At 30.9% G+C, this 23,183-nt stretch overlaps 1 protein-coding gene across 7 annotated transcripts in view; it reads left to right on the top strand.

Moving 5' to 3' along the window:
* The window catches only part of LOC146527356 (uncharacterized), a 63,444-nt gene extending 41,220 nt beyond the window's left edge, over window positions 1–22,224 (top strand). Inside the window, exons 1-11 of one of the 7 annotated variants that reach the window (XM_085206548.1) lie at window positions 918–1,763; window positions 6,976–7,098; window positions 8,302–8,341; window positions 9,086–9,515; window positions 10,607–10,719; window positions 10,994–11,721; window positions 12,209–12,332; window positions 14,615–14,778; window positions 15,295–15,419; window positions 16,829–17,023; window positions 19,553–22,224. In XM_085206548.1, the coding sequence (XP_085062674.1) occupies window positions 1,374–1,763; window positions 6,976–7,098; window positions 8,302–8,341; window positions 9,086–9,515; window positions 10,607–10,719; window positions 10,994–11,721; window positions 12,209–12,332; window positions 14,615–14,778; window positions 15,295–15,419; window positions 16,829–17,023; window positions 19,553–19,625 (2,505 nt within the window). In that variant the 5' untranslated portion in view covers window positions 918–1,373 and the 3' untranslated portion in view covers window positions 19,626–22,224. Of the gene's footprint in view, window positions 1–916; window positions 1,764–6,975; window positions 7,099–8,217; window positions 8,342–9,085; window positions 9,516–10,606; window positions 10,720–10,993; window positions 11,722–12,208; window positions 12,333–14,614; window positions 14,779–15,294; window positions 15,420–16,828; window positions 17,024–17,568; window positions 17,650–19,552 lie in introns of those variants that run through there. The other 6 variants (XM_085206547.1, XM_085206550.1, XM_085206549.1 and 3 more) reach the window with 6 other exon arrangements.
* The last annotated feature ends 959 nt before the right edge of the window (window positions 22,225–23,183 follow it).

The following is a 23,183-nucleotide window of genomic DNA, read 5'->3' as shown; positions in this document are numbered from 1 at the left end:
GAATATTTTTATTACATTATATACCTAGTAAAAATCTATTTTTAGGGTGTTTTTTCAATGGAGTTCGTACACATAGATAATATATTATTACTTAATCATTTTATAGATTCACTATTATAAAACCAATTGGATATATAGTGAAACCGCGTGGGCGCAACGAGTCACAGCGTGTGCTACGAGTATGTAGGTGTGCGCAAGCGCCGATTCTCAACTCGCAGCGTGACGTCGTTAGCGCGGTTGCTTTTTGCTACGCAAGCCGTACTATACCGTTTAATATCTCACTTATTTTTAAAGGTGGCCAGAGTTAATTTACAACGAAATGCACGCTAAAATTTCGAGGCGATTTCGAGTAAAATTTAAGGATTTATTTTAACAAACTCTAGCTATTAATATGTTTTGTGTATAGCATTTTTTGTCGATTATTAATTTATTTTATTGTATATAGGTAGATTTTGAAACGAATTAAATGTTCATGTACCGGCTTATAAATGTTTAAACGATGACGTACTTGTATCTATACAGATATTGATTTTGTCATACGTTGTCTGTGCACATGCGCCAGTGGCGCTAGATAGCAGAACTCGAAATGATGTTTTAGCAGAATTAATTTTAAAAATTATTGACTAGCACTATATAAGTCATAACTAAGTAAAATTTTAAAAAGATAATAAATTATAAGAATATATAAATTTTAGTGCATTATTGAGAAAGAATAACTACAAATAGTGATTTCTTAACGTATTACTGTAATTCCATAATATATTATATTAAAGTTTATTAAAAATAATTATCGTTTTAAGATTGTTCGAAAAACAATAAATATTTTTATTCAAAATTTAATATTTTTTGTCTATGGTTGCGAGCAAGCGGCTGTTTCTTCAAACTCCATAGCCGGGACCTCGAACAAAACAAGTAAAAAACAACAAATGTCTACGGTTGACGCCTTGACGCTAGACGTTGAATTTTGCTATGGATTTATTACTGACATAAAGTATTGATAATAATAAAGTGATGTAATTAAAACAACAATTCAATTATAATTTACACTAAATCGAATGTCTTTCTCCTCGTTAAATTACTATATTTTTTTTATTGTCGCAACTATTTTTATGTTGCATCTTTTTATCATTTTACATGTGCGTGAATGAAATGTCAGAATAAAACACTAGTTGAGTATAATACGTAGATTTGTCGATGTTTTGACAATGTAATACCAGATGAATATATCAATATTTTTCTCCTCGCTAAGAGATTTGTGGTGTACAGTGAAAAGATCAGCCGTTGTAATGATACGAACAGATTTAAATTCGTGTAGTTAAGTTTTGACAGCCGGCAGGCTTGTCGTAAGTGATTTACGATTGGCTTTCATAAAAATGAACAGTCGCAATAGTGTAAATGAAACGAATTTGGTGAATTTCTCGGCGGAACTGTCCACGCTCAATCAATTGGAATCGAAAGACGGTCTGCTGAGTTTTCCCTTCGATCACATATACGCATGTCACTCACAAAGTGCTGAGAGGCGGCCGCCCCTTCAGCTTGAAAAGGAAGTTGAAATATCAACGTATTGTGTTACGGTAGATGATAAAAATACAAGTTCAACACCTGAAGTATCGAAATTGGCCGACCAGTTGACAGTTGCTGTAAACCAAAATAAAAAACTCAAAGATCTTCTTATTTACCATTTGGATTTGATACAACAACAAAACGAACTTATTACTAAAAGGGACAAACTCTATCAAGCCTTAAAGGAGGAAAATGATACAGTAAGTGGCTTCATATTTGGTGAAATTATGGATGATAATTTTTAATAGTTTTAATTGCATGTTGAGCTTTGTTTCCATACTCAATATATCTTAGTGGAACTGAAAATACAGATAATATAATAAAATCATGTATACAACTATTATGAAATATAAAGAATCTATACAACTTATTAAAAAAATAATTTACTATAAGGCAATTTTATATATTTCTTTGAAATAAACTCCTGCAACTTACAATAAGATTATTAGAAAACATAAGAAAATTAATTGAAATCTAGTGGGACTAGAACCCGTTCCTCTTGTTCACGGTCTAAATTCTCTGACTACTTACTAAGAAATCATAATTACAATTCACTTCCTAATGTCATATTGTATAGAAAACACATACCAATTGTTCTGTAGAAAGAGCTATCCAGTAAAAATACAACCTTCAGATTACAATAAACACTACGTACTCAGCATATAAGTCTAGAAATAAATAATTCTTTACATAAGTTAGCTTGTAATTTAATTTTGTTATGTTTAATATATTTACATAAGGGACTAAACAATGTGAAATTACTGTATATTTTCTAAAAATATTTTATCATTCTAATCTTGGAGGTTATGTTTCATAAGATATAGATCTTAGGAAATATAGTTGTAAAAGATGTAGACAATATATAAGACTAGAGGGCGCGCGCAGCTTCGCCCGCTTATTTGCACCCATAGGGATGAATTCTAAGAAACCACAAAACACATGTTCAAAGAAATGTTTTTAAGAGTCTGTATTTAAATTTTTATAAAAATCGGTGGCCATTTAAAGATTTTTCCATACAAACTTTCAACCCCTTATTTGCATCCATAGGGGGACAATTCTAGAAAACGATGAAACACATATTCAATTAAATACTTTTAGGAGTATGAATTTACAGTTTTATAAAAATCGGTGCAGATTTAATTTTTTTTCCATACCAACTTTCAACCCTTATTTCACCCCTTTAGGGTTAAAATTTTTCAAAATCCCTTCTTAGTGGATGTCCAGATTACGAAAGTAAACATCTGTCCAAATTTCCCTTTTCTACCACCAGCAGTTACGGCTGTGCGTGCGTCTTACCTCAGTCAGTGAGGACAAATTCTTTTATATATATAGATAATATTATAATTATTAAATAAAATAACATTTTGTTTAGTATCAACATATATATGAAGAATAAAGGCAAAGTAATGCCTAATGATGAATATAAATTTAGTATAATTTAATCCTTAACGTTGCACTTAGAAAATTAAGTCTTATATAAGATTCTTATAATAATAACATTGCTGCAAAAAATAACAATATTAACCTTTTTGAAAAAAAAATATTTATTATTATTTATTATTGTATTTTTTTATAATATATATGTGAACTTTTTCATGTAAACTGTAACTGAAATATAATAATATTTAACCCCAGAAAAAAAAAATTATATCTGGCATATGGCTATGCAATTTTTTTTAATCAATAAAAACGTTTTATATTAATATACTCTATTGTGTGGGGTTGGATTCCCATTAGGGAGAATGAGCTGTGATCATTTCATTGCTCTTGAAATTTGTACCAAGACAAAGCATGGTTTTAAGTTCTGTTACTCAACATACAGTGTCTTGAAAATTGGATGGTTTGTGGGTACCAATTTTGATAATTAATTCTGCCTACCCAACTATATGCTGGGCAGCCAGAAACATAGGAGAGTAAAAATAAAGAGTAATAAAATCGACTGATTGTGGGTTGGATCCCCACTCAAAGAGATGAAATATTTACTTAAAATTATTATATTTTCATTTTCTTTGCTTTGGTGTTGAGGCAACGCGCGGCTTTAAGTTCCGCCACTCATCACGCAATGCCTCCAGAATATGGCGGAAAGTGGGGAATGGAGTGTCTTAACACTAGGTTCGCTCTGTCTATCCTGCTGTGTGCGGGATACAGTGTGAAGCTGATTAGTCCACAAAATGATAAAAGAGGGGAATAGTATCTCTTAACATTAAATATTTCTTATATTTGGACATTTATGCCTTTTGTTTTGGTTATAAAATAAAACTTTTATTAGTAGGCACTTGCGAAATGTAATTATTCCTCTTGTTTTGTATCTGCAATTTTTTCAAAATATATAAGTAAGTAGAAAAGTTACGAAAAAATATATTAAGAATTATATAATGAATAAATTAAATATAAAAAAATATATTAAATTATGGAGCTTGTCATGGTGCAGAGACACAAATGTGCGATGACTGTAAACATGATGGGTTGCAGGTTTGAGAAATTAAATGTTCAATATTTTAAGCACAGCATTGGGTTGCAGTACTCAACAGGCAGTGCCTCTAGATTTCGGCCTAAATTGGGGAATGGAAGTTGGTCTTAATGGGAAGAGTGTCTTAACTCTAGGTGCACAGGGTTCCTCTGCCTACCTTGCTAAAAAATGTGCTGGTGTTGAATGTATAAATAAATAATTTAAAATAAAAAATTGTTCTTTATAATATAATGTATTGAGTAATGTATTTTTTTAATGTATAAAAAAGATTTTATTTGTATAAAAAAGGAGAATTGTATTATAAATGTAATAGGTATATACATTTCCAAATAGATCCTGCATAGAACATTGCATTTACAGTCAGATGCCGTGCTCCTGCTCTATTAATAAATATTAATTATTATATACTCCTAAAGCTGAGCTTTTAATCCAGTAGTGCTGTGCGAATACTGAATTCAAATTTCATAATAAATTTTTAATTGCTTTTAATATGCTTGAAGCGAAATCATTTTATAATAATTATAGATTATGTACATTTGTTACTTTAGTATAAATACTGAATAAATGAGCACTAATTCAGGGACCTAATACATAATTATTTCGTTATTTTTTACGTAACCACCCTACGTTAATTTTCCTTTCTGTTGGAAAATTGTAATTTTGTAATATGTGGCAATTATATACATTTCTTTATGCAAGCTTATGAAATATTTATATAATATTTATTGTAATTTTTTTATTTATTCAAACTATTTTTATATATATATACTTTATTAAAATATATAGTATATGTTTAAATTAAAAACAAATTTAATAAGTAAATAATTTAAATTCGTAAGAAATTAAAGAATGGAGTCACGTTAGTTTTTTAACAAATGTTTTTTATAAAAGTTGTGTAATACCAGAATTTGGTGTAAAGTGGAGAATGGAAGTTTCCTAATGGGAACGGGACCATAACACTAGGTCCCGAAGTTCCCTCCGCCTACCCTAGCACGGTGCGGGACACGGTGTGCACATCACGAAATCTCAAAAACTACATGTGCTAGGAATCTGAAATTGTGTATTAGAGTTACTTATAGGAGGTAGGTGCTCGCTAAGACGGGAATTTGTAATATTCGACTTCTAAGGGGTTATGTTTGGGATTGAAAGTTTGTATGAAACTTCGTTACTACAAATGCTAGGAGTCTCAAATTTTGCATGGACGTCGCTTATAGGACGTAGGTACTCATGGAGACTTTAATAATAAAGTAGTTCACGCAGGCGAAACCGCGGGCGGGCCGCTAGTAGTATATAAAATTTACATACTGTAACTATGTCATATTACTTACTTGTTTCTAACTCGTGCTGTTTTTCTGTTCTGTTCTACCCAATAGGTCAAAAGAACCTAATCTGAAAATTATTTGATTATAGATTTTTATTCGATTCGATTTGATTTTTATGCGAGTAAGACAAAGGTTCTGGTGTTTGAAAGAAATGAAGGGAGGACGGAATGCAATGTCAATGTGAATGGTAAGATATTAGAACAAGTGAAAGAGGTGGTATACTTGGGAAGTATGTCCAGCCGAGATGGAAGATACGAGATGAATGTGGAAAGAAGTATTGCTGCCGGTAACAGGGTTAACGGAGCCTCAGCTGCTTTGATGTGATTGTGCAATGCAGTGTTGGTACCGATGTTGTTATACGGCAGCGAAACGTGGGTATTACAGAAGAAGAATGTAAGAAAGATAAATGCCGTGGAGATGCGATCTCTCCGTAGGATATGCGGAGTCAGCTTAGGTGATTGAACCCACAATGAAGAGATACACAGAATGGCAGGGACTAGCGAGGATGTCACGGTGAGAATGAAGAAGAACGTTCTCAGCTGGTTTGGGCACGTCGAACGAATGAGTGATGAAAGAAAAAAGATTTATGACGGAAAAGTGAGTGGTAAGAGAGGTCGGTTGACCTTCGAAAACACAGTATCGAAGATACTGGAGGAAGGTTACGTAAAAAGCATGAGGACCCCCCGAAGGCCGTGTATGAAGAGGTTGATGACAGTGGACGAGGCGAAAGAGGCATGTAGAGACCGTAGCGTTTGGCGCCCCGTCCTCTCTGACTACCTCGCTAGGGATAAAGCATGAAGTTAAATTTTTAAGATTTTTATTCAGTTTTTCACAATGTTTTCCATACTATGAACTTTGTAGTAACTTTATAGTTGTATAATTTTAAAATAATTTATTTTAAGTAATATATTTAGTGGAGAAATAAAAAATATATACCAATATGATCAAAAATAAAAAATAATTATATATTCTATTAATAATAATTTCTGATACTGAAAAAACACTATACAAATAATTTCATTCACAATATACATATAAGAACTTACATAGTATTAAAATTGGATAATTTATTTATATTTATTGTACGACTATAGGGTGTACGTATGTACACCCTATAGTCTATGCCCAATATTTATCGGTATATTAATGTAATATTTACCCTATGCCGAGTTAGTGACAATACTGTAAATTTAAGTAATTACAGTAAATAAAAATAAATAAATCAAGGCAATTATATTTTTTTAGCATTGCATATAGCAGAGTAGGCAGAGGGAACCTGGAAACCTAATTTTAAGACACTTCGTTCCCAACTTTTCGCCGAATTCTGGAGAAATTGCGTGTTGAGTGGCGGATCTCAACGCCGCTCTTTGCCTCGTAACCATAACTAGGAAATAAAAATGTTAAATATTTCGTTTCCTTTTGTGAGAATGGATTCAACCTGTCGCGTATACAGTCGCCGCGTAGAGGCTTGTGCCCCTGCGCCGCGACTGATACTCGTGGTAATTAGCAAAGTGCTAAAATTAGTGACATTATAATCTAAATTTTAAATAACTACAATGAGATTTAAACATAAAGATATTATATACTGTATAATATAATTTTTATTATATTATTCCACAGCTCAAAGCGAAGTTGATACGAATGGATCGCAGAGTGGGCCTCAGTCACAGGCACACGCACGCGCTCAGTGCGCCCACGGCAACCATCACGTCGGGCTCCCTCGGCGAAGCTGGCTCATCCCAAGTATGTTATATTTACTTTTGATTATATTTGTTTTTTGGGTAAAATGTTTTACCATTAGCTCTTCCAAAATGCTGAACGGATTTTATTGCGAGATTCATGGGAACAAAGCACTTTTTTTTTAATTGTAACATATTGGATATAAAGATTTGAACCCGCTACTCTTGGGTACTGTATAAGAGTTTTAACTGTGCTATAAATATTTAGTTAGCACAATGATCATTTTGCCATGATTAAAGCCCGGCTTTCACGGCAAACGATGTTTAGGTGGAACCAACTCCTTTTAAGTAAAATATGTTTTGTATTTTGTAATTGCGCTCTGGGGGCTCCGCCCCCTAGAACTCAGCGAGTTTATTTCGACTCTTGCCGCTCGGCCCATTCCGCGCGAATATTTACAGGGCTTTAATGGGCCCGCTCCGCTTGCGGTGGAAACCGGGCTTAGGACATATTTACTTTTATTGTCTTATTAATAATATAATAATTTTGACAATTAATTATAACAATATATTTTTACTTTATAATTTTATTTAGTTTTGTTTATAAATTTTAAATATTTTTGTTTGGATCAGGAATGTAATTTATGATACGAGTAGTTATGTAAAATTATTTTTTAATAAAAAATACTTTAAAAATTTTCATCTTGTAAGAAAGGATCATCTGAAAAATATTAAAATAAATTGTGAAATCAAACGCAACTCTTAGCCTCAAAATACTAATTTGCATATAACAATACTTAAAATATAGTTATTATTGTGTTATTAGATATATCCTTGACTAACTTCTGTCGACTCATAAATATGATGTGAAGTCAATATGGCATTTTGGCCACCCTAAGAATATTTTTTTTTGCAAAGTCTATATTTAAGTCGCCGTTATTACAGAAACATTTTTTTTAAACTATTTCCGTAATTTTATGGAAATAGTGAAAGGAAAATCTATTTATGTTCAGATATATCTAAGGATTTTAATATTTTTCCAATCTTGATAAAAACTGAAATACTGTAGTTAACTCCACGCAAAAAAAAACCTTTTGTAATTTTATAATTTTTTTTTAGTTACTTTACATAATATTTTTTGTTTTAATTTATTTATGATTTTTTTTTCATCTTTTATTATTTTCAGATTATGTTAAATAGTTATACTGAACTGCTTTTACCAGATAAGGGAAATACATTTCTTTTTGATAAAAATAAACCTTTTGGACAGACGGCTACATTTGGGATAGCCAGGGCTATCCCTGAAAGCGGTAAGTGTTTCTATATATTTTTATTATTATTTAAGGTAAAGTACCTAAGCCCATTAGTGGGTACTCGAGTAAGTTATATATGAAAAATTTTCATTTCCTTACTCTGGTAACGAGGAAAAATGCGGCTTTGAGTTCCGTTCCTTTCACTCAACTCAATTTCTCCACAATCCGACGGAAAGTGGGAAACGGAAGTGTCTTAATGTGAACGCAGTGTCTTTACACTAGGTTCCCAGGGTCCCTCTGCCTACCCTGTTGTGAAAAGTAAGAAAAGTACTTTGAATTGAGTTTTTCTAAATATTATCATATTAATATTTAGAAAAACATTCATTTGAGATTAAATAATTTAAGCTTCAGGCATAAAAAATCTAAATTTTACAAACACCTATATTACCCGACACGTGATCTAAGGCGGTTCAAATATAATTAATATTTACTACAAAATTATTAAAAAAATCCTTCAAAATAGGGGTGCCCGTTATGACGTCGTTATCACCTATGCACCCCACTCTTCTTTTATATAGTGGAATTAATAATAGGTGAATGGAAGTATATTGTAATGACGACCATTCAGTATTAAAATGTATATAAATAAATAAATTAATATTTTGTCAAACGATATTCGGTATATCCCTACTCTAGTCGTAGTTAAATAATATTATAAAAAAACATCTTCTTTTTTAATGTGATAGACACAAAATAATATATTTAGAAGTTTAAAAGCTTAACAAGTTATTTTTTTAACAGTTGTAGCTGAAGTACACAACTATACCGTCCCTGAAACTGTATTACCGTCGACGTCCACATCGTCGTCCACAGAAAAGAAACCAAAAAGCGAAAGCGTGAAAATGATTGAAACTAAACGTACGAGCAAAAATCCGACCTCTAGTAAAAGAGAAACTGGTAAAAGTCAAACAAGCTGTAAGAGCCCATCTACCAGCAAGACTCATAGCTGCAGAGCTGCATTATCCAAGAGTCTGGCATCTAGGAGTCAGGCCTCTAAGAGTCTAGCTTCCAGTAGCAAATGTCAAGCGTCAACTAGTAAATGTCAAGCCTCTACCAGTAAAAGTCCCGCTTTGGCCAGTAAAAGCCAGACCGTTAGTAAGAGCCAAACACCGAAAACAGAGGAGAGTACTGAAACAAGACCCGATCCAATGTACACTGTAGCTTCTAATAGGTAACTTTTTAATTTATTTATTCATCACTTTATTAGAGGCCAGTCGTGGAGCAGGGGCGTGCGACTGTAAACGCAACAGGTAGTCGGTTCGAGTCCCACTCAAAGCATCCTGCCGAATTTTGTATTGGAAAAAGGAAGTGTCTTAACAATACGTTCCCAGGTTCTCTCTACCTACGTTGCTATGTGCAAGATACAGCGTTGGGCTAAAATGTTTTTTTATTAAAAGAACTTAATAAAAAAAGTCGTACAATTTTTCTTATATTTCATAACGTCACCAAATAAGTCCAATTAAAAACAATCCCGAATTATTTAAACTATGTTCTTGGAAATTTAACTAAAGGCAGATATTTCGATCATTTTTAGTTTATGAAAGTTACTATCAATTAAAAACTGAACGTTATTTTGCGGATATGCGTAGTTTTGCGGAAATAGGTAAATTGTTCATTATTTACATACATACATATAATGAGGTTAAGTAAAACGTAATTTTTCGATAATAGTGGACTTGTGACCTTTCAAAAATCCTTTAAAGAAAATCTTTTGAAATTGGTAAAAGTAAAGTCATTCGATAGAAGAAATAGATGTATTATGTCGCTGAATCTGTAAAAAGAATGATATGATGAATCTAAAAATTTTTTACATATTAAAAGCTTCTATCCCATAGGCTCAGGACTTATTGTGTAATGAGTCCTCATATTATCCAATATAATCGACGCGGTTGGCATTTTGAAAAGAATACTTCTTTATTATCTTTCCAAAACGAAAACTCAACACGCAATGCCTCGAAAAATTCGGTGAAAAGTAGGGAATGGAGTGTCTTAACACTAGGTTCCCTCTACCTAACCGTGCTGTATGCGGGATACAGCGTGAAGTTGATTTTATTTTTGATTTGTTTTTTTGATAATTTTTTGCACAACCTACCTGATATGGGTATCAAATGAAAGGACTTGAAACGACTTGATTTTACTTTACTTTTGTAAAATACAGTAGACAAATGCAAGAAAAAAAATTTGCTTGCTTTCATACTTTAAAAAATAAGCTTGTTTTTAAAAAGTATTTTATTTTTAATAAATATTTTATTTCTATTCTAGCGGCACACCCATACAGAGGTTACAAAGGAATCGTCGACGGACATCCGGCAGTCTGGGCTCCTTACATCGTATGTCTAAGAAAACTGAAACACCGGAGCCCAGTACGAGCACAGGTAATTAATAAATAGGCTTGAGGCCGATCGGTTCGATTTGCTGTTGATTTATTCAGTATTATAATGTTTCGTGTAACATTTTATTTATTTTTATTTTAATATTTACTCTAATACTATTTATTTTGTTTACTATAATATGTATATACGATTTTTTTTATTTAGTTTGTTTATCGTGATTAATACTAAACCATATTAATTATATCGTCATATCTAATTTCAAATATAAATCTAAAGTTAACTTAAATTAACTCAAAAACACCTATCACTTCCACAGCGCCCACAAGCGAAGGCGAAACATGCTTCGACAAAGCGTTTTCTACAAAAAAAACTAAAACACTAAACACATATGGCAAATCGAGGACTACAGCCACCGTCACTTCAACAACTACAACGTTATCAAAATCTCAATTCGGCTCCTTATCAGATAGATTACAATTAATTGATACCACGCCTACTGGAGAAGACCCTTATCAATTAGGCGAAGCTGATATGAGAGAACAATCGCCCATACCCAAATTAATGCTACAAAAAACCAATCATGGTCGAATGAAAATTAGAGATAATATGGGGGAGTCGTCTAGAATGTTTCATCTGTCTGATACTAAAGCGAATGTAAACAGATTCATGTCGGCCTATGACAATGTTAAAAAGGAACCAGAAAAGACACTAATAATAACAGATCCTGATTTGGATTTGGTTAAGACTGAACCGGAAATCGATTGGCGGCTATACGAGAAAGTGACTGAACACGAAACTGAAGTTAAAACTGAAGTAGAAGCTGAAACGCTGAATGAATGTGAATTTTCATACGGCGATGGTTCTAGTGATTTGGGTTCATTATTGCCTTCGTTAGATGCGAGTGAATTTCAAGAGCTATTTTCGTCGGACGCTGTGTTGACTTTGGACAGTTTGAATGAGTTGGATGTGCCAGATGAGAAGATCATTCCGGAAAAGACGAAAAAAAGGACTAGTCGGACCACTAGCCTGGTTAACACTCCTGAGGTGAGATTTAAATCGTTTTTTAGGTTCACGCTGTATCTCACAAATACCAAGACATGCAGGGAACCTAGTGTAAAGACACTCCGTTCCCTAAGTACCGCGGTTGTGTAACTAAAACAAGGAAATGAAAATAACATTGAATCCTCAACCATCACCCATCACCTTAAAAGTCACTGCTGCACCACGGTGACCCGCCCCCAAGGCACGATTAGCTATGGATGTTTTATACACGCTTATATGTATTTATGAGCATTTATATACCTTTTTAATTCTGTTTTGTGAAATTTCAGATACGTAAGGAGATGTTCTATAGTTTTTTAAATACATTATTTAAATTTTGTCATTTGTTAACATTTTTTATTTAGGTTGAATTTGATGCGTTATAATGTATAAATGTATTTTATATTGTGTTTTATATATGTATTTTATGTATTTCTATTCCCATTTTTCTTAATAATATATTAATATATTGCTTTAAAATTTCATACAGGAAGAGCTTGTAGAGCCAAAACGGGGTGCGGATAGTCGTCGTGGTAGGAAAAGGGCTTTCTCAGCTACCGGACCAGGGAAACAACCGAAACCGGCCGTGCGTGCTAAAGCCACAAGGGGCAAAAGTAAGTCCAAAGTCCATAATTGTATGTAGCTTCTGGGGCCCTACTCTTGAAACTAATATCAATCCCATTTTGACGTCTAACATTAGTCAATCTAATCCTGTGGCGACGTAGTTTTGGTACTCTTGAAATCAACCGCCGTTATAACTGACAGATACATAATAACCACTCATTAATCTAATGAAACTCCTTCAAAAGATGAGTCCACTGAAAATATACTTAAATCTGTATTACACATTTGAAAATTGCTTAGCACTTTAATTATCAGTTAATATTATATATGTATATCACATAAGCACTAAATTTCCCATTTTATTGCCGTTTTCACAAGAAAAATAACAAATTAATTTCAAACAAGCTGCACTTTAGATATTGACTACGCAATTATCAAGTAGACGGCGCTAGTGGACTTGGCAACTCATTACTTTCAAGAGTACGAAATGAAATTTATTGAGGATTGATAATTGGATATTAGCGTCAAGAGTAGGGTCCCTGGTCCATAATCCGAATTTTTTTTATATACAGCGTATAGTTTACAAGGTTGAAGCTGAGTTTTGCGTTTGTGTCAGTGATTAGAAAAGTGGAAGCAAAAAAAATCTTAAAAAAACTAGAAATTAATAAAAAATATCCAACATTAAAGAAAAATATAAGTATAAATTCTTCTAGACCAGACACTGTATATATTTATACTCACACACATGCAAAGCTCGGCTTGAGACCTCGCAGAACGTACTTCACTGAGTGAACTGAACACATCAGGTGTTCAGTTCACTCAGTTTTTTTAGTATTGTGTGTTATATTTTTTTAATTATCATGTATTTGTTTTACTGTTTTGATAAGTTGAAAATATTACTGTCGTCGAGAAAAGATGGACGATATCTGATAAATAATAATTTATCAGTAACTTTTCAAACAGTTATATGTCAAAGGTTTTACGCTATGCATATGCAAATGCGATTATTGCTATAAATATATATACAAATAAATTTTATGAAAAATTCTGATTTTGTGTTATATTGACGTGCTATATAGAAAAAAAAATGCTTACTATAATATTACTGCGAATGTATAATTTTTTTGTATTTTAATTGCAAAAGGCTTTGAAAATTTACTTAAATCTTTTAAAATATAATATATAAGCAAGTAATCTTACATAACTATGTCCTAAAGTATGTTTTAAATAACAACATTAATAAGAATACTATTACTAACAATATTATACCTATTTTTATGTACATATTTAAGTATGTTTAAGTTTCAGTGCTTTTTTTATTAATATAAGTATTATCACAGTTAGTAGTGTTATCGTTAGCTAATCACGCTGTCATTAAAAATATAAACTAACCTACATTTTAGAATGATTTCAAAGGAAAATATTAATTTATAAAGGTTTAAATTAACACATTATATAAGATAACTAAAGCTATTGTATTTATTTTATATTTAAATATATTTCGAGCGTTATTAAAGAGAGCCTAGTGTCAAATCACTCCGTTCTCAACTTTTCGCACGTACATGCATATATATCGCACTTTTTCGACATATATCTGAACCATGTTGCATTCAAAAGCTTTTTTCGAAACTAAATATAAATTGGTTTATTTGTTTGTCCAATAAACAGTTACCTGTCAAATTCGAATATATACCTGGTATGCCCTGGTTGAATGTTAGTTGCCCCATATATTGGCTTGACTTACCCCAATATAATCAATTACCTAAAATATTGAAAAGCTCATAAACAATAAAGGGGCTTGGAAAATTAATCTATTTTTTGTTTGTTTATTTAATATCCAAATGTCCTTTTATGCCCCAATTTTTATTGATCTTACACCTTATTATCCCTATATATTGGTCTTTCGTCCTTCCTATTATTGGTCGTTTTTTCTTTCCCTATTTAAAATTATTGTTTTTTTTTCTAATTAAAATCTGTCAATAGGTCACCTGTCAAAATCGAATATAGCACGATTTTATTGGTCTTATATTTTATTATGCCGTACAATTCGACTCGTCGGACAAATTATTATAAAGCGGAAATTTCAATTAAATTTTCAGATTTTTATATCTTAGATATAGAAAAACTTTTTTAAGCTTATTATAATTTTTAATTCGTATGTTTTTTGGTAAGGTTTACCTGTTAAATTCAAATATGTCCCCGTAGTGTCTTATTTTATATCGGCCCCAAATACAAAATAATCAATTGTTAATTTTAATTAATTATTGAGAACCCTAAGAGCAATTTAAATCTTGTTTGAATACAGTTTGATATAAAATTTATAATAATTTAGCTGCAGCCCGCGGAAAGAAGTCGCCCGTTCCCGGTATGATGACGAATAAGGCGTACCCCACTTTAGTCGGCGACCCAGACTTGTCATGGTATTTCGGTCTAGACCCAGACTTAAAGATCGACGATCTTGACCTACCCACGCAAAACCAAGCGTCCACTGTTGAGGTAAATGTATGAACCATACAACAAAAACGCTAACATTGCTAACTCCGAAAGCTAGATTTTTTTCTTTGATATTTTTTTAAAGACAATAAGGTTATTGACCCTATTAGTTAGATATTTTAAAACTAACAACTAACTAATAATTATGGTATGGTAAATTAGAATTCGTATTCGTATATTGTGTGGTAAATTAGAATTCGTAATAATTATAATAATAAATACCTATTATTTGGGAAATTAGAATTTGCATGTCTATTGCATGTTCCACCTTCTGTCGGGTGTGTGCTAAAAAAGAAGGTTTTGAACAAAACAATATTGTAACAAATAAATAGAAATTTAATAATTTCTAATAAGAAATACCAGGGTACTGAGAAGTTCTGAACTGAGGACTGATTTTGAACCCGTAACCTATTATTAGCTACTTAATTAGCTGCTTATAGAAGAATTCGCTGGATAGACGAAACTAATTATTAATAAAATATACAGATAAATAATAGAGTATAACAACCACAATTTTAGGTTCCTAGATGGCGGGAAAAGCCTTATACGAGCAGCTACACTCTAGAGGGTACGGAAAATGTCGATGATAAAGTATTTGAGAAGCGCCATCAGAAACTCGAAGCAGAGGAACGAAGGCAATTACGGTCAGAAACAATAATGTTGCCATATTTGGCAATAATACATTTCAAAACATAAGCATAATATGCGTTTATATGAAATTATATTGATTATATTTGAAATTTATGAGGTGGTGGTGGTGGTAGCAAAGGTAGAGCAGAAATGGAACGGTTCGATTGGTTTTATCGTCGTAATCATAGAAATAAGGTGGTTGAAAATGAACTACATTCTTCGAATTTCACTTTTATTTTTTATGACTATGGCTCTTGCTTGGTGCAACAATAAAGTAATTGCGTTTTTTTTTCAAAAGTAAATAGATATATGCAGAAAGACAATACATAACTTCTATTGCGTCTCCTGCGATATTTCATACATACATGCTTATCTTCACGCTTTATCCCTAGCGGGGTAGTCAGAGAGAAAGGAGAGCCAAACGCTGCGGTCAACGATATTTCAAAAAGTACAAATACTTAATTGTTACACCAAATGAGCGATGTTTTCTTTTCAGTCTTCAACTATTTCTTTTTTTATTTTGTATGTTGAAATTTTTTGTAAATAAATTAATCATTTAATCTCCTCTTTGACAAATGAAATTCGTCCGATCCGTCTAGTCCCTACGATCTGGACTATGCTAACTAATTTTACCACCAGTATGTACTGAATATATGCCCTTTAAAACAAAAATCCGCCATATAGTTTATATATGCTTCGTCTAAGAGAATAGTGAAATGTTGGGTGCCTTCAGCAACAAGACATAAGAATTATCAACCCCCTGTTTAACGGAAATACCTGAAGATAAATATTTTTGTTCCCGAAAAGGCGTATAAAAGCTTTTATATTATCAAAAATTATACAAAATTTGTATTACTAAAAATAATACAAAAAGGCGAAGCTTAAAATACACATTTCTACACTAGTACTATAGTCAGTCCCTATACTCTATACAATACGTAAAATATAAATATCACATGTCGGGAGATACTATCTTCTAAGGGAAACTGTTGAAGATAATACAAGTATATATAATACACTTACGAGCAAAAAAATCGACCTACTTATACAATATGAATTCATCATTTTCTAACATAGTAAGAAATGTTACTTACTAAACTTTTTGAACTGTCAATTCACTTTGGTAGTCACCATCTATAACTAGTTTGATTACCGACTAGGTTGATTACCATTTGTCAAAATGGTTATTACCTCGGTCAGTCCGACAAAATACTGACCAAATATACCTAGCCTATTTGAGTTAGCAGTGACATGAGTGTATCGCAGGTATCTTTAAACATCTGAACAAGACACCGCGTTACAAAATGTTACTGCACTGTCTAGTTATAGTTGGTCGGTTGTTAGTTGGTCGATTTTTATGCACGCAACTGTGCTGTTTTATAAAAAAGGCGATTTTAAAAAAAACTTATAATTTCCCTCCAAGGTGGCATATGCGACGAATAAGGGAACAACGACATGTCGAACGACTTAGGCAAAGACAGAGGGACTGGTCCACCGTCAGTCTTCCGTCCGTCTACTCGCTCTGGCAGAGACCTCAACACGCCAAATATATAGAGATCACTAACGGAGAGTTGCCAGTCACAGCGTTCGGTGAACCGTTACCGCAATTGCAGCTGATGTGAGTGTAATGACTCAGTTCTCTGCCTGTTTTCTTTTTGGGTGGTGGGTGATGTTTGTGTTTGTGGTTTTTTATAGGTTATGTATATATTATGCTTGGATTTAGAGGGTTTTTAGATAATGTTAATTATTGTAGTTTTATTATACAAATTTGGATTTTTTTGGACATTTTTTTAGGTAATGGTAAGATTGTACGTATCGTTTCGATGTAATAGTAATTGAAATCATTCTAATAGGCATGTAAGTTGATTTTAGACAGCAATTATGAAATATATTCTTTACTCTTTTAGTTTATATATTTTTTGTTAGTTTTCATTAATTTTGATATGAAAATATGCACATGAAAAAAAATAAACAAGATTATTGGACATAGTCATGTATTGAAAAAGGAATCTTAAAATTAAAACATCATCTTTATAGTCTAACCAGTTATTTCACTGTTACACACTATAATTAATTTACGTAAATATAAATAAGTTAAAACAAAATAATAACTTATTTTAGACAGTGAAATTACTGAAGAAATGTATTAAAATTTTTGTGCAGGCTTAAACGAAGATCAGGTGAATGATCCGTTCTTTTCGTCATCTGATATAGATACTGAGTAAATTTAACGCAAAAATAAAGGTAAAAAGCTAAAATTTTAACAATTTTAAATGTGTTGTTGTATTTTTTGTTTCGATTTTTTTTCTGTTCTACATATTATGATGTAGTTGTGTCTATTTTGCATAACTAAGTCCAATTTAGGTGTGAAGTTTTAGATTAGGTAAAGGGAACTGTTTTTTTTAAAAAATCGCGACACATTTTGTTTCTTCAAAAAATATAAAGAAATAGAAAGTTATTAATTATTACGAAATTATCAAATAAAATTTGAAAGGTTAAGGTTAAATATTGTATCCAGAAATAATATTTGTTTAAGTTGATTATAGAATATTTCAATATCAGATAAAATGGTAAAATTCTAATTAAATTTCAATAATTTTTAAAATATGTCCATTTCATTACAGATATATTACGCCATGTAATGATGGATATCGTAAATATACGATTGATCTTATAAATAAAAGTCATATTAAATATTTATACGAGAAGAAGAACGAAAGGGTGAATGGGAGTGGAAAATATTAGAATTAGTTTTTTAGTTTTCTATTCATTAAAATATTCGTATCATATAGTAGAAGTAGTAAGTAAAATTGGATGGGGGGAGGGGGGCTGGTCTTTCTGACGGCTTCAGAATTGTTTCTGTAAACGACTTTTTTTAATTTTCGAAAGCAAATTTTTTGTTAGAATCTGGAGGTAGGAAACAGTTCTGGGGCGGGCAAGGACCACCCGACCTCCTCTATTCTTACCATACCCATGTTTGCATGTTTAGTCTAAAAAAGAAATAACATTGCCAATCAATATTTTAGAAACGATCATTTAATAATACGAGACCCTCGTAGTGACACAATGTTTAAGTATAGTGTAAATTCGATTCTCACACGAGGGTTATTTTATTTTTTCATTAGCTCGCTCTGCCTGGTAGGTACTAAAGAAAAAAATATTTCTTTTTATTTCTAAAATATATTGTTGATGATTTTCTAACACCTTGTTTAAAAAAAATTTTTTTTAATACACTTGAAAGTTTAAAGTCGAAAAACTGAACTAGTTATGTTACTTTCAAAAATATTGTCCATGGTGTTAGAATATCAATTATTAAAGCCAAAAGGCATACAATAATTGCCAGCCTGCTTATATAAAGTAACATTAATATAATTAACAAATATATTAATTTATTATTTTTTAGGAATATTTTATCTACATTTTTATCAATTTCTATTAAATTCTAGTTACAAAATAGAACATTATAATTATTTACCTTAAATAATATTAATTTGTTGTTTAAAAATCCCTACATGTCGGACATCTTGCGTATAATATGTATTTGTGTTCTTTAAAATACATTTTTCTTTTGCTTTCTAAAATTGCTGCTTTCCTAGTTCTTTTTAGTGTGTACTTTTTTGTGTTAATCTTTTCGGGGATAGTGATATGTTAAAATATGAAAACAAAAAAAAAATCAATGGCGTCTAAATTTTAAATAACTTACTTAATGTTCATTTTACCATGTGTGGCAATGTAATCTTTGTTATTTATGTTTTTCATTGTTTTGTATAACGGATTGTTAAGAATTTGTTAGTTTTCATACGTTTGGCAATTAACATAATGTATAAAATATTGAAAATGAAAGTACAAAAACATGTCCCTAAAGAGATTAAATGCAAAATAATTATAGTCTTTTTTTAGAACGAAGACATCAATACAGGGTTGCTAGCTATATAGACAGACTAATATATCTATTCTAATATCCATAAAATAATATAAATAAAAACTCGATTCAGCGTACGTTACTGATGAATGCCATTTAATAATGTTTGTCTATCGATCTATAGATCGATAAATATTAGAATTATATGATATTTAAAACAGGATACAAATGATGCCATATAAATCTGGTTCTTAATAATAATATATTTGATAAATTACTTTCCAGTGACTTCATGCTCCCATGGGTGAGGACATCGAAAGCCCAAAAAAGATCGAAGAGATCTAAAACGCTGCATTAAAAATGTTGAAGATGACTGGATTCAATTTTTTTGCCATATTATTGTCTATTGAAATAAGTCAAGGTCTCAACGTAGCTTCAGTGTTTCATTTACAATACATACAATTATATATACATATAAATTTTAAATCTATTAAGTAGCTTAAAACAATTTTCGATGTTTTGATGTTAATTAATAAGGTTATAAAATATTTACATACACTTATAATATATTAAAGTAGGCAAACGTACTTATTTGAAAGAAATTTAAAAAAGAACAAAAAAATGAACTCTATCTCATCTCTATCTCAACTTGCTAACTCTAGTATATTATATCTGTGCACTCGTTTAATATTAAACAATAACTTTTAAATTATTATATACATGTTATATGTATTGGGAAGGCTGAAGTTCAGATCGTAATGTCGGCTGGCATTATGCTCTGATGTCATAGTTCTGTCAATGTCATTTAATGACGTTTGAAAGGATGACGTGTCATTAGAATGACGGCGTTAAGTTTTGAATGTTGTTGCCCATTAATGGACAAGTCCTTGACATGGACGTTAATTAGATTATGTTTGAAAATAAAATTTTTAGCAATTTTGGATTTTATGAAATAAATACGTGTTAGAATGTAAATATTATATACGTAATGTCACAATTGATTTGTTCTGTTTTTTATTTAACAAATGGCGTTTAATATCACTTGGCTTGGCTTTATTTAGCTGTTTAACCGTTCATTTTAACTACATGACATTCCAGGTACTATCTTATTTTAATATTTTTTTTAAATTGTTTATGTCACAATATTTGTGACGCCATTTTAACCCTTTTTTTTATTCTTTAACCCTATTTTTTATAAATACTTGACGAATATAATAATTGACGAATTGTATAAGGATGAAATAATCTAAATCTATTTAAAATATGTTCAAATAAAATTATGGAGCAATGAAGTCACATTAAACGAATGATCATTTAAAATCTATAAATATTTCATATAACTGTAATATTATAATTCTTCTGTTAAATTTTGTAGGTATAAGACGATCAGTCAGATAATCAGTCAGGTTTTCATTAATATTTTAATTATAATCGTTCACAATTTTAAATGTTATATATTATGGTATATTTAACTGTTGTATGAATGTCTATTTATTCAATAGGTATTAGACGGTCTATGGAATTTCAGTATTTCAATTTAGTCTACGCAGTTTTTATTAAGTGGTAAGCTCATTTTTTAAAATAATGAAATATACGAGCTGCCATTTTGTATATATGTATGATTTTTTTTAATTTTAATAATTTCTTCTCACATTTGTAAGTGAAACTTCGTATGCGGTCACGAGTGTCTTTTTCTAGGGGTTTTTAATTGTAATATATATTTAATTGTAATATTTAATTCAAATTAAGTTAGCTATTTTAAATGTTTCTTTCGTGGCCGCGTTAGGTTAATTTAGATATAAAACTCAAAGATAAGTGTAATAGTAGTTTATTAGAGTGTAGTAGTCATTTTCTGGCCAATACTTTCTTCTAAAACTAATGAATTTCCTATAAATAACATTTATATACAATATTATGGGATTATTTTTCCAGGCAACAGTCAAACACTAATTATTATTGGAACAGTCACGCCACTTATTTGACTATTGATATCATTTCAATTATAATATTATTTTTTTAAATGTGGCATGAATTTTTAAACTTAATAGTTAAGTTAATATTTCAAAAATTCTCTGTAATGAACATCTGAGGCCCGTTTCTCGGGTCTATCCTCTATTAGAGACAGAGAATGTATAATTATGATGGGATTGTACTTTCCTCTGAATGCACGAGTAAGGCTTACGATCTGTTTAAAATAATAGTAAAATTATATAAATAAAATAAGTCCAGGGGTTCAATACCGAAGACAGGATGAAATGATTAGTGAATTGTTGCTTTTTATCAAATATAGATAATTTTTTGAACAGTAACATTTTGAAAATTACTCGTGCCCTTTCAAAGTCAACGTCCGTTCGTCTAATAATAACCAAGATCTCATTAATTATTAATTAATTGAATGAATACAAAACTTTTTAGGTTAGTTTTAAATGTCGTTTAAGTTTTAAATTTATCTTGACCTTCAAACCAAAAAATATGAAGAGGTGTATTTTTTTGTTGCTTCGCCTCTTGTCGCATATCACTCGATGGGATCGGGACGCTCTTAGTTGTTAGTTTTAGTTTTACTTCGAATTACTATTGTTGAGCTTTTGGAACGAAGCATTTAATTGAAAAATCTCTGAATTGTTTTCAGTTTGTGGAATTGTGACTCTTAGTTTCGCAATATGAAACATTCATTTCAATATTTTTGGACCAAAAATCATGGAAAATTTAATTTTATATTTGTTTATTAGTACAATGCATGTTTATTATTCTTTATTTTGTTGTAATATGTAATATATTGAAAATTGAATGGAAATTGATAATGTTTGATAATATTTTGCGAAACTACGTTTTAACTATATTTTGTAAGTAGCGTATTATTTATGTTTAACTAAGCTTTTAAATATGAATTTATGTGATACTTCAGATTAAGTTGTAAAGTACATGGAATAGAAATAAATGCAATACGATTCTCTCACAATGTGAGTTTTATTTATTTTATTTGTTGTTTGTTGAAAGAAGTATAAATCTTTTATTTAAGTGTAAATGTGACGGTCGTGAGTTCGATTCCAACTCGGGGGACTGAATTATTAAAATTTCTTCGCTTCGGTAACGAGATAAAGCACAGCGCTGAGTTCCGCCACTGAAAACACAATATTAATAATTGGATGATAGGGAAAGTAGTGTCTTAAACACTAAGTTCACTCTGCTTACCCTGCTATATCCCGTAAAAATTAAAATGTATAAGGTAAATGACAGAAAGAACGTAGTGACAAGTTATTATTTTTTATTGTAGAATAGCGACTTCGCCCGCTTGTACTACACAATTATTTTTTCACGTGAATTTTATTCGTCTAATAACTATATTTTTTTTCCCCGACTGCTAAGGAAGGGTTATTAACTTTATTGATAATCTAATAACATCATTTTAAAGACTATCCATATATTGAAATCTAAAATTTCAGCCAATTATTAAAGTATTTTAGGGAAAGCACTTATTTTGTACAAGTATTCTGGCAATGTATATCGACATAACTTTTTTTTATTTATGAACCGATTTAAATAGAACTAACATATTGTTAAGGTAAGTCTTCTAAAACAGTGACTTTATTTAAATAGTTAAGCCGTTTCTGAGATTAGCGTGCACAAACGGACTGTCAAAATCGAATAGTCAAAATTTAAAAAAAGAAAACATTTAAAAAGGGGCGACGGTATCCGAGAAGAGCGGGTTCAATTCCAGCTACGATGTTTTTTGTACATTTTCTAATTTAGTAATTTCCATATTTTTTGTGATGAAATAAAAATAATAATAAAAGTAATGTAAAAGGTAAAATAAAAAACTTTTTTAAAATAAATATGCTATATTCTATATTTATCTAGGAATATTTAAATAACAAACATTTTAGAAGCACTATTGATATAAAGAAAAACAAGTATA

Source organism: Heliconius melpomene, chromosome 21 (assembly GCF_056956725.1).
Source record: "Heliconius melpomene rosina isolate 202511_hmr_F chromosome 21, ASM5695672v1, whole genome shotgun sequence".
Classification (NCBI taxonomy): domain Eukaryota; kingdom Metazoa; phylum Arthropoda; class Insecta; order Lepidoptera; family Nymphalidae; genus Heliconius; species Heliconius melpomene.
This window is presented reverse-complemented; position numbering and strand designations above follow the sequence as displayed.